Source organism: Opisthocomus hoazin, chromosome 7 (genome assembly GCF_030867145.1).
Source record: "Opisthocomus hoazin isolate bOpiHoa1 chromosome 7, bOpiHoa1.hap1, whole genome shotgun sequence".
NCBI lineage: Eukaryota > Metazoa > Chordata > Aves > Opisthocomiformes > Opisthocomidae > Opisthocomus > Opisthocomus hoazin.
In genome coordinates, this window is record NC_134420.1 from 48,129,351 (window position 1) to 48,141,709 (window position 12,359).

At 59.7% G+C, this 12,359-nt stretch overlaps 1 protein-coding gene across 1 annotated transcript; it reads left to right on the forward strand.

The window, feature by feature from the left end:
• Positions 1-3,110: 3,110 nt before the first annotated feature.
• On the forward strand, positions 3,111-5,790 carry FOS (Fos proto-oncogene, AP-1 transcription factor subunit). The gene is made up of 4 exons (XM_075426646.1): positions 3,111-3,396; positions 3,793-4,041; positions 4,163-4,270; positions 4,395-5,790. Exons 1-4 carry the CDS (start codon positions 3,256-3,258, stop codon positions 5,001-5,003), a joined length of 1,107 nt encoding a protein of 368 aa, XP_075282761.1. The 5' UTR covers positions 3,111-3,255; the 3' UTR covers positions 5,004-5,790.
• The last annotated feature ends 6,569 nt before the right edge of the window (positions 5,791-12,359 follow it).

The following is a 12,359-nucleotide window of genomic DNA, read 5'->3' on the forward strand; positions in this document are numbered from 1 at the left end:
TGCCCACAGCAGTGTCCCCTGCATGCCAGCCCTGCTGCTGGACTCTGGCCCCCAGGTCTCCTTCCCACCCGCCCCAGCAGCAGCCCCTGGTTGGCTGGAGGCAGTCATCCATCGCAGCATGTGTAGGGAGAGGGGACGTGGAACCCCGCTGCGGTCAGTGCTGCTGGCAGAGCGTGGGTCGGGGCCATCACGTGGCTGCCAAAGGGCCACGCTGCTGGCATGAACTTTCACCTGGTGAGCGGCCAAATTTAGGTGCAGCCATCTCGTGCCCCCGAAGTGGGTTTTGGCTGTGCGGGTTGCACCAGCCCACGTGCCTCAGGCACTTCTCTGCTGTGGTTTTCCGAGCCCAGGCTCAGTCGCAAGCTCAGCTGAAGGAGGGGTGTGAAAGCAGGGCCAAGTTCCCTTGCTGCACTCTGGGGCCGGGGAGCTCGCTACTCCCTTGTAAGCCCGGGAGCTGCAAGGCTTCCCGCCTCCCTGCTTGGCGGGGGGAAAAGTGGGGGCCAGGCAGGTGGGGGAGGCCTGCTGGTACCCAGGACAAGATCCCCGTGGGGTGGGTGCTCTTCTGCCCTGCCAGCACCGTTGTGATACCCAAGCAGTGCGGCGGCTGTGGCCCCTTCTGTCTGGCCGGGCATCTGGGAAAAGCCATCTCCCTGACGGCAGTGGTCAGCGGCCTCCTCCTCCTCACCAGCACAGGGCCCAGCCATGCCGTGGCCTTGTCTGGAGCAGGGGGAAAGGGTCGTGCTGGGATGGCGAACCGCTACCCCATGGCTGGGGAGAATCCCAGTCCCTACAATGGTGCATCCCTACAGCTGAGGCCTGGCCAGGCACTGACGGAGCCCAGCAAAACCGTGCTGGCCCTGGCTGTACAGGCTTAATAATGCTGTGGTGCTCAATGGACTCATGGTCTATTCCTAAGATCATGCTGTTTTGGAAGGGCTGAACGCCTCTGCCCGTTCCGGGCTGGCGAGGGGGGCGAGGAGCCTTCGTCAGGCTCTGGCGGCACGCTGGCAAGGGCAACCCCATCACCTGGGCAGGAGGATTTGTGCTCTGACTCTGCTTGGTCCCTGCGGTACCGCCGGCTTCCTCTTTTTTTTCTCACACATGCTGCGGTACAGCCGTGTGCACCCCGCGTTTGGAGCAAACAACAAACCCACGTCATATGTTTTCGCTTTCTCTGTTTCCTTGCCTCCACGTGTTAGAAATGTGCAGCGTCCGTGCACTTTCCGTTTGATACAAACGGAGCAGGCTCGGTCGCCAGCGGAGGTGGCAACCGACGGTTTGCCTGGGTGCCACAAAAACATTTTGGGCTTTGGCGAAGTGGGTCCCCCTCCCTGATTTCCAGACACTTCTTTCGGGGGGGGGACACGACACAGTTTGGCTGGAGGAGCCCTGGGGCAGTTCGTAGCCAGTGGCAGGGCTAAGCAGGGACTTTCTGAAACGCGCCTGGCAAACGTCTGGGATTTGAAACTGTTGGGGGCTCTTGCCTATGCTGGGCACCAGTGTGTCAACCGAGGCCCCGCCGGGGACGTGGCCGCAGAGGTTTGGCCCACTGCTTGGCCGCTGGCAGGGGCAGCAGGGTCATGGCTTTGCTAATTTGCTGGCACCTCATGTCCCTCCTGCGGGCAGCGCTGAGGGGGGACCTCCTCGCCTGCAGGCTGAAGGGACCATGCTCGACCCACTGCTTCGGCAGCCGGCATGGGGGCAATGCTGGCCGGGGCGAGGGGTTCCGGCAGCGCGGGGACCCAGGGTGGCTGACGCCGGCCCCGAGTGGGCCTAGCCCGCGGGCTGTCGCTGAGCTGTCGAGAGGCAGCACTGGCCCACGCGGGTCCTTTCCCGGGGAGCGGTGCAGGCCGTGAGCTGCGGCAGTCCTTGGCTGTCCCCTCCGCTCTGACGGGCAGCTCAGAAATAGCAGCTGGCCCAGTTCTCCCGCCCCCGTGGCCCAGATCTCTAAGAACAGAGGCTGCTCGCGTAGCAGCAGCAGCAGCGGCAGCGGCATCAGGCGCTGCGTTTAGCCCATGAGCTCAAACAGCCGGAGAGGCTGCCAGCAGGATCCCAGCCTGGCTGGGTGATGCTCCTGCCTGGAGACTGCGCTGCGGGCTCCGTTTGTTGCTGTAAACACTGCTCGCCGCTGCAGCTTCCCTGTTACTATCTATAGCCGCGATCGCTTGGCTCCCGTGCAAGGCGAGTCTGCGGTCTGGCTCCCAGCTCAGCCTGACCCGAGCCAGGGCTGCCTGACATCCCCGCCGTGGGTGGGTGTCTCCGGGCTTCGCTGCGACGGGGATCAAAACAAAACCCAAACTGGAGGAAAGGGCGAGCCTCGCCCCTCGCTCCTCGCCGGTTCTTTCCCGGTGGCCGCCTGCCCGTGCCCTTGGCGGGTGTCCCAGCCCCCCGTCCTCCCCGGGCGCTGCTCCCGAGCGCTCCCGGCCCTCCCGGGGGGCTGCGGCCCCCCGGCTCCTCCGGCAGGGCTGCCCTGCGCCGTTGCCCTGGCTCTCCGCCGTTGCCCTGCGCAGGCGGCAGGCGGGTCAGCGGGGCCGCGCAGCGCGCTCCTCGCCGCAGCGACCGGGCCGGGCCAGGCGTCCCGCACTCGGGGCCCGCTGCGGGACGGGGGCCACCCGCGGCGGGACGGCGCCCGCAGGGGCAACGTCGCTGCGGCGGGGTCTCGCCAGGCGCGGGGGAAGGGGGGGGTGGAGGCCCCCGCGTCCCGCCGCGCCCCGTCCCGTCCCGTCCCGCGCGCCGCCCGCCGCACTTGGCTGCAGCCCGGAGCGCTTCCCGTCAGTCACGCCCCCTCGCACAGGATGTATCCCATATAAGGATATCTGCGTCAGCGGGTTCCCGAGCCCGGCCGTACCACTCCGCCCGGGGGGGGGGAACGCCGCCGCCGAACCCCCCCCCGCGCCCGCGGCGGGGCACCCCCGCCCCGGCCGCCGCCCCCCGCACCTGCTAGCAGCTCTCTCCCGCGGGAGGCGGTGGCGGGGGGCGCGCGGGGCCGCGGCGGGGGCGGCGCGGGGCGGGCGAGGGGCGGGCGGCCCCCCCGCGGGCGCGGGTGGCGCGTCCTCAGTGACGTCGGCGGGAGGGCATAAAAGGGAGGCGCGGCGCGGTACTCCAGCAGCAGAGGCAGCCCCGGCAGCGGAGCGGAGAGACGCGCGGTGCTGACCGGACAGAGGGACGCACGCAGCCGGCTCCCGCCTCGCCTCCTCCCCGCCACCACCGCATCCCCGCCGCATCGCCCCGCCGGCTTGCTCGCACCGAGCCGACATGATGTATCAGGGCTTCGCCGGAGAGTACGAGGCGCCCTCCTCCCGCTGCAGCAGCGCTTCCCCGGCCGGGGACAGCCTCACCTACTACCCCTCCCCGGCGGACTCCTTCTCCAGCATGGGCTCGCCCGTCAACCCGCAGGTGAGGGGCCGGGCGCGCCGGCTGCCCGCTCGCCGCGGGGCGGGAGGGGACGGGACGGGAGCGGGCGGCGCGGGGCCCGGCGGTGCCCGCGGAGGAGGGCGGGCCGCCCCCCGGGCCGGGGGCTGGGCGGGGGGAGCGGTGCCGCGGCGGGGCTGGGCGGGGGGAGCCCGCGGCTCGGGCCCGCGCTCTGCGGCGGGTGTGTAAAGTGGCTTCATTGATAAAACGCGAGTTCATTCAGGAGACTCCGGAGCGGCGTCTGCGTCAGCGCGGACGTCAGAGATATTTATAACAGGCGGCTCTCGTGTGGAGCCGGCGCTGGCAGCGCGGCCCCGGGGGCGGCGGGGAGCGGTCCGGGCGCCCCGCTGACGGCAGCCCCCCCCCCACTCTGTCCCGCAGGACTTCTGCACCGACCTGGCCGTGTCCAGCGCCAGCTTCGTCCCCACGGTGACGGCCATCTCCACTAGCCCCGACCTGCAGTGGCTGGTGCAGCCCACCCTCATCTCCTCGGTGGCCCCCTCCCAGAGCCGTGGGCACCCCTACGGCGTGTCGGCGCCCCCCCAGCCCGCCGCCTACCCCCGCCCCGCGGTGCTGAAGGCGCCGGGCGGCCGCGGGCAGAGCATCGGCCGCAGGGGCAAAGTCGAGCAGGTGAGCGGGGACCGGCGTTAGCGGGGGGCGGGGAAGGAAAGCGGGGTGCGGCCGGCGGGCTGCCCCGGCCGGGGGGGCACCGGGCTGGCGGCGGGACTGAGCGGCCTCTCCCTGCCCGCAGCTGTCTCCGGAGGAGGAGGAGAAGAGAAGGATCCGCCGGGAAAGGAACAAGATGGCAGCGGCCAAGTGCCGCAACCGGCGGCGGGAGCTCACCGACACGCTGCAGGCGGTAAGTGCTGCCCGGGACGGAGGAGGGGGGGGGGGGTTACCCGGGAGGGTGGCGGGGGGGTGGACGGACGGGGACTCCAGCCGGGGAGGACGCCGGCTCCGGCTGACAGCCCCGCTCTCTGCAGGAGACCGACCAGCTGGAGGAGGAGAAGTCCGCGCTGCAGGCGGAGATAGCTAACCTGCTGAAGGAGAAGGAGAAGCTGGAGTTCATCCTGGCGGCCCACCGGCCCGCCTGCAAGATGCCAGAGGAGCTGCGCTTCTCCGAGGAGCTGACGGCCGCCGCCGTGCTGGACCTGGGCACCCCCAGCCCCGCAGTGACCGAGGAGGCCGCCTTTGCCCTGCCGCTGATGCCGGAGGCGCCGCCGGCCGTGCCGCCCAAGGAGAGCGGCGGCGGCGGGCTGGAGCTGAAGGCCGAGCCCTTCGACGAGCTGCTTTTCTCCGCGGGGCCGCGGGAGGCCTCCCGCTCCGTGCCCGACATGGACCTGCCCGGGGCCGCCTCCTTCTACGCGTCGGACTGGGAGCCGCTGGGCGCCGCGACCGGCGGTGAGCTGGAGCCCCTCTGCACCCCAGTGGTGACCTGCACCCCCTGCCCCAGCACCTACACCTCCACCTTCGTCTTCACCTACCCCGAGGCGGACGCCTTCCCCAGCTGCGCTGCCGCGCACCGGAAGGGCAGCAGCAGCAACGAGCCCTCGTCCGACTCCCTCAGCTCCCCCACCCTCCTGGCCTTGTGAGGGGCTCCGGCACTGACTGACCTGCCGGGCCCCCCTCCCCTGCCCCCGCACCCCCACGGACTTGCCGCCGCGCCCCATGGGGCTCCCCGGGCCTGGGGAGGGCCCTGCCGCCATCGCCGCTGCCCCCCGTCTGGCCTGGTGCCCCGGGGCTGGGCAGCGCGCCCCGCACCGAGGCCTCGTACCTCTTCCAGAGATGTAGCAAATCGCATGGAGTTTGTCTCGTCCCCAACGGCCCGCCCGTGAGAGCTGGTAGTCTGTAGCATGTCCCACATGGCTGGGTAGGTGACTCCCCTCCTTAGTATCACTAGCATTAACTAATTAATCTCTTGGTTTTAAATGATTGGAATTTAACCTGGTGCTGGGTATCTCCAACTCGTATCTAGTGCAGCTGATTAACAATAACTACTGTGTTCCTGGCAATATCGTGTTCTGATGACTTAGCAATGACCCATCTTACGTGGGGGGAAAGAGACTCTCTTTTATTTTCTAGTAGGTAGATAAATAGCTATATCCATGTACTGTAGTTCCACATTGATGTTCATTGTAACTTTACTGATCATGCGTTGTTGAGGTGGTCTGAATGTTCTGACATAAGTTTTCCATGAAAACGTTTTTATTGTGTTTTTAATTTATTTATTAAGATGGATTCTCAGATATTTATATTTTTATTTTATTTTTTTCTACCTTGAGGTCTTTTTTGACATGTGGAAAGTGAATTTGGATGAGACTTAAGCAGTGTTTGCTTATTATTGTTCAGAGACATTGTCAATAAAAGCATTTAAGTTGACTGCTGGAGCTGTCCTTGTGTTACCTTTTGCATCACTTCCCTGTGCCCCTGAAGGGGTTCCCTGGCCTCTAATCTGGGCTGGGCGTCACATGCTGCAGACTGGTGCTAGCTGCCTGAGGTGCAGGGGCAGGAATAACATCAAGGCCAGACCTCTCCCTGCCCTGCTGTTAGTCAGGGCTGGCTCTGGCTACACCCTTCCCACCCACCCCGGGGGGGCAGCGGGGTCTCTCCTCACAGCATTCCCCCTCTGATCTGTCTGGGTCTGGTCCCTTCCTGCTCTACCACATTACCAGCTGTGGCCCTTCAGGGACAAGCTGGAGGCCTTGCTGGAAAGAAGGTAGAAAGGGCAGCTGAGTTCATGCCTCTGAACTGGGGCAGCCACCTCCAGGCTGGGGTCCACCTGATCACTTGTGTGTGCTGAATAGCCTGGCTTGCCCCTGCCTGGGGTGGAGCAGATGCACACCCTGCCCCTGGGTGCCCCTGGGCCTGGCACCTCAAGGAGCAGTGACAGTATATATATAAAGCTAGCCCAGTCCTTGAATGAGCATGAGCTATGGCAAACAGCCCACACGCTCCCTCCCTGGACTGAGCAATGCAACCTCTCCTTCCTGAGTTAGTTCAGAGGGGCTGTTACCCTCTGTCACTCCTGCTGCTTGCCCAGTGAAACGTGCCCCTCTGCCAGGAGGGCAGTGGGCCAGGATGCCCCTGTATGCAGAGCACTACTCTGCTCCCTCCCTAATGCTCACACGTGAGGAGTCCCACGAGAGCAGCAAGGCCTCCAGCTCTCGGGAACTCCCTTCTCAAGGTGGAGGAAAAGATGCCACCTGTGCCAGCACGTGTGTCTGGCTGAAGGCCACCTTGACGCTGCGCTCTCAGGCAACCTCTGCAGGCTGGGGTTCCTCTGGTGTTCAAGGCTGGCTTTGTGTAACCCCATGCTTCCTGGTCACTGCAGCAGGCTCTACTTTCTTCACCCCTTCCCTAATCAGAGCACGCACAGGATGTATCTCATCTCAACAGCATGTATTGCAGCTTCATGGCTTGCTCAACAAGGCCTGCCCTGTGCAAAAGCAAATACTACGTGCGCGGCTTCCCATCTTTCAACATTCAGCTGGAGGCAGCGCTGACAACCGACGGAGAATGACCCCAGTTGCTACTGAGATGCCACCCACTGAGAAGCAGCTACTTTCACATTGCCATTTGGGTTTACAAGGGCAACACCCAGGCGCTGCAAATGCGCAGCAGCACTGACCCCTGAAGCAGTCATGCAGGTGTAGCTGCAAGAGAGCGAGACTTATGTGACAAGCAACCCTGTGAAGTCAGTAAATCTGGAATTGCAACGTGCCTTCTGCTGAAAGACCACCAGGTTCAGAGCTGGAGAATTCAGAGGTCCCTGAGAGCCCACGCGTGCTGTTGAAATCACCAGACGTTCAGCAGAGAGGCAAAAAGGAGCAGGGGTCTGTAGGGTCCCAAAATACCACACACTCCCCTCAAAGTAGGTGGAGTGATCCCGGCCCCGTTATCTCTCATGATCACGGGATAGGCTAAAGCAGCATCTAAGGGCTGAATTCTGAGCGACAGCAGTCCTGCAGCCCAGCTGAGTCTTTTCTTTCTAACAGCAACGACAGCAAGCACCAAGTGGAAGTGTCAGCTTTTGCATTTGTTACGTGGTGGTGTCAAACCCAGGGGTGGCACTACAGGAGACACATTTAACCCCAGGCTCCAGGCCTACTCTTTGCCTTCAGCCTGGGAGAGTAAATAAAATTTATGGCGTCATGGATGTGATTTATCCGCTCCCTAGCATTTGAGAACTCCGAGTGGAAGCCCACTTCAAATGGGTGGGAATCTTGCCGCTAACTTCAACAGAGCCATGAGAGGGAGTCACGCAGCAGCCCCTGCTTGGAAGGGATCACATGCACGCGCTTCCGTTATAAGCTGCGTCTGATCCATTGCGCAGGTATTGGTGCACGGCTTTGTGAAACAAACCGACGGGACCAGATCAGCCCGGCAGGCAACGCTCCACGCTGTTTCTGACGCCTCCTGCGCTCCCGGTCCCACCGAGGGCAGCGCCGCCGTTAACTCCGACAAACCAAGCTCCAACACAAGGCAAGGTGGAGCGGGATCGTTACTGCGAATCACGGAAAGCGGGGCCGTACAGCCGCCCGCAGGGCCCCGAACGCGCGTACAGTGGGGAAGCAGGGCTGCGTGGCAAGGCAGCCCCGGGCGGGGCGGCCGCTCTGCCCCGCGGGCTGAGGGCCGGGCGCCGGGGCCAGAGCCGGCACCACCGCCGGTACCTGAAGTCACCGCGGAGCTCCGCAGCGTCGGGACGGCCCTCGCGGAGCCGGGCGGAGCGGGGTGGAGGCGGGCCCTCTCCCGGACCCTCCGCGCTGGCCGGAGCGGCGACGGCGTCGCTCCCGGGCCCGCCCGGCTGCAGGCGCATCCGCCCTCCCCTCAGGCAGCCGCTGGGCCGCCCGGCCCCCCCCCCGCCGAGCCGCTCTGCGCCTGCGCGCGCCCCGCCCCGCCCCGCCGCCGTGTTTACTGTTTGGTTGCCCGGGCGGCGCGCGGCGGGCGCGTCAGGGACGTGACGTCACGCTCCCCGCGGAGACGCCGCGAGCCAGCGCCATGACGCAAGTGCTTCCGGCCGTGGCCATATATGGCAAAGCGGCGGCGCCCTCCTCCCGGGGCGGGCGCTGCGTGTCGGTTGGCGCGTGCGGCTCGGCGGCGGGAAGGTTCCAGAAGGGAAAGGGGGGTGCGGCGGCGCGCGAGGGCTGGGCCGTTGGCCCCGCGGCCGGCGGGAGGCCGCGTCCCCACAGCCCGGGCCGGCGCGCCGTGTCCCCTCGCTGTGAGGGGGAGGCGGGAAGCCCCTCTCAGGAGGAGGGGCGGGTGCTTCCCCCGCTCCCCGTGGCGCCGGGTCCCGGGTGGCATCTGGGTCCCGGATCCCTGACAGGCCCGGGCTCCCCGTGGTGCTCGGTCCTGGTTGGCATCCGGGTCCCCGCCAGGCTGGGGCTCCCCGCAGCGCTGGACACCAGGGCCCAGGTGGGCTCACACCTCACAGCTTGCAGCTCTCGCTGTCTGTAATTCGGCTTCCCCAGCATCACCTGTCTGCCTGCAAGTCTCCACGATCGGATCTCAGCTGGAAGAACCGATGTGTGACAGTGGAAAATCACAACTTAACATAAAAATAATGCATAATAACAGTTAGGTTTTGTTGCCATATGGAATTAGGTGAAAGAAAGTAGTTACCAGCTTTTTTGTGGCACTTGCAGTGTCAGAGCTACCCTGTGGAGTGAGCGTAGCTGGTGACCTGGCACCTGTATCCTTGAACACTTGCTCTGCCGGTTCTCTTGTCGTTTTGTTGTTGCTTTGCCAGTAGATCTGACTCCTCTGCTTTCAGTCAAAATAGAACAGGAAGCCTGCCAAAAAAGTCATCCGAGCCAGTGGACAGTCAAAAATAAATAGATTGTTCAGAGGAGATAAGGTTAAAAAAAAAATTACTATTCTGTGCTTGCTGTGGAGGAATGTAAGAAGATTCCCATGCACATACTGGATTTGTGAAAGATATGTCGGAGGCTATGTCTCAAGCTGAAGTGTCTGTAGAAAAGGTTATGAAACAAATGGCTGAAATAAAAAGCGCTGAACAGTTGGACTGCAGGATATTCATCCAAGAGTTCTGAGATTTAAATAGCTTAGCTGCGTACTAATGGTTGTGTGTAACTGATAACAGAGGGTGGGAAGATAGTTAATATGCCATTAAAAAAAGTGGCTAGAAAAGTTCTGGAGAGCTGCTGAGCAGTGAGCCTGTTATCTGTGTGAGGCAAGTTAATGAAAACTGTTTACAAAGGCAAACTAGTGGGTGCAGGGATAAAATGGTGTGCTGGGAGAGGTGGCGGAGATTTTCTGAAGAGAAGTCCTGGCCTCACGCATCGTTTGGGGTCCTGCAAGGAGTTGGCAAAGCCTGTGGACAGGAGAGATTCAGCTGATGTCATCTGCCTGGGTTTCTAAAAAGCGTTCAACACAATCTATTGGCAAAAGCTTCTGAAGAAACTGTGAAGTAAGAGGAGAAGTTTTCACGTGGGTAGATGACACTAACTGGGTTACAGACAGGTTGCTGTGAGACAGAGCGAAAATGTTTTCTGGGAGGAAGGAGTTGATAACATGAAGTTCCACAAGGATCCGAATTGGAGCCTGTGGTCTGAGAGGAGCTTCGATAAAACTTCACAATACAAAGTAAGTGGGCAATGCAATTCAATGTACATAAAGCGTTTCAAATGGGAGATAAGCAATCCTAACTAAATATCCAGCAACAGCCTGATTTATCACCTGGGAATGAGATCTTGGCATTGAAATAGTTCTGTGAAAACCTCAGCTCGGGGCTTGGTAAATGAGCAAACTGAGTGTTCGGAGGGAAGAAAGAAGAGCTGGAGAACAAAGCAGAGCGCGTCATTATGGCATGGGGTAAATCCGTGGTGTGCCAGTGCTTTGAATGCTGCGTACAGTTCTGATCCTGCCTTCAGAAGGACGTAGAGCACGGTGAGGGGTGCAGAGAAGTAAATCGGTGTTCTGAGGGGTGGAACAGCCTCGGGGTGAGAAACAGATAAATTAACTAGGACTTTTCATCCTTAAAGAGACACGAGTGAGGGCAGGTTTCTTTCAACGTAAAAATAATGTGCATCAAATGAAACTTGGGGAAAAAGTGGGATAAAACCAAACTTGACGAGGTTGCTCATTCCGTATTGTGGTTACTTGTGGAAAACGTTGTTGTGTCATTTTTGTGGATACTACAAGGTTTCTTTTGAGCTGAAAAGAGGTCTGGAAGGCGAACAAAAGAAAAAGCTAATGAGGACTGTTTAAATACAAAAGTAACCCCCTTGGATGTGGAAGTCCTGATTTTTGTAGATTTCTGGGGCCGGGGCCTGCAGGGAGGCAGCACTACACCCCGACTTTGCCCTTACAGCCCTCTTCGGGTAGCTGCAGTCAGCCGGTGTCAGAAGGCTGTGGCTGATGGCAGAGAATGGGAAAAGGTACCCTTGACCTGATCAGCTATGACTATTCCTGTGTGGGTTTTAAGTATTTAAATAAACTTCTGTTCTTATTCTGTGCTTCCTTGTTGTAATGGTACTTGAAATTTGTTGAAATTACCACAAGATGTGATCTCATGTGTCCGTGTTCCTCATCCGTTCAGATCTTTTGCTGATAAGGTGGTTCTTTGACGCTGCTTCCGGCAGGCGTTCCAGGCATAGTAGGTAGGCTGGTGACCCGGTGAGGTGCTGAAGTGAAACTAAGGGCACTCATTCTTCTCATTTGGAAACAGCGGATGTCCACAAGGGACCTGGATATTATATCAACAGGATATCATCAGAAAACAAAAGAGGGTCATAAGTAGCATGTGGACAAAGTATCTGTATTATGTCCAATTATGGAGCTCGTGTTCTTGTTGTTCCCCCTGCACTTTTGGTCTGCAGAACGACAGATTTTCATCTTCACTGATTATATTTGACCTCTGTTTTTATACAAATGTTTGGTACCTTGGTCCTGTTGGCTAAAGACAACCAGCTGCAACTTTAAAGGAGTAATTTTAATTCTGATTGCATTGCATCTTCCATTTGATAAAGATTTACCTCCTTTTAAATAGCCCGTCTTGAATCTTCTTATGCTAGGGAGTACGGGAAAAGAAACCGACTCATAATGCAGTGTTTATCTGTTTACATTTGCAAAACTAAGTCTTTGTTTTCAGTAGGTAACAGTATTGCAAAGGCCATAAAATACAGTAGCAGCGTCAGTCCTAATGCATATCATCTGAAATGTACGGGATCCAGATACTACCAGGTCGTTGGGGTTTTTAAAGCATTGTTTTGACATTGCTCCGAAGTATAGTGGGTGCTTCAGCATCAGAATGGTGCAATTCTTGCTGTGAACTATCTGAACTCTAATGGGAGGAGAAATGACAGTTGCTGGCAGTACGTGGTGGAGTGGTGGAAAGAAGGACAAGCTCTGCTACAGCATGTAAGCATGTGGAATGGCAATTGAATTAAAATAGTAACGTAACCTAATGATGATGTGTCACTAACCTCGAGGACACAAAGGAAGATAAACCAAAGTAATGTGCTGTCATTACATAAGAGTTGAGTGCAAAGCCAAGAATGCAGTTTCGGGGCAGATAACAATTTCATTCTGAGACTTTCAAAGAATTCAGCTCTTCTAGCTTGAACTGTTCACGGTGGGACCTCCCATCGTCCACCTTTGTTTTCCTGCTGTTTGTCAGCAAGTTCCAGGTGCCACAAGCCCACCTGGTTCCTTGGCTATGCCTGTGCTGCTAAGTCAAAGGGGGTAGGTAGCGAGCTTGAGCATTGGACCGCTGATTTTCCACCCTGCTCTACTATGCAGTAAAAACTCTGGTCCCTGAAACAGTTTTGGCCTGTGTCAGCTACCAGTCTCCAAGGCAGTGCTTGGGGATGGTTCAGAGGGTAGCGTTTGCCTGATGAGCAGTGGACAAGACTGCATGAAACCGGGCTCCTCCACTCCACGGAGTCATCCAGCGATATCGTAGCAGGTTTCATCCTATCAAACACACC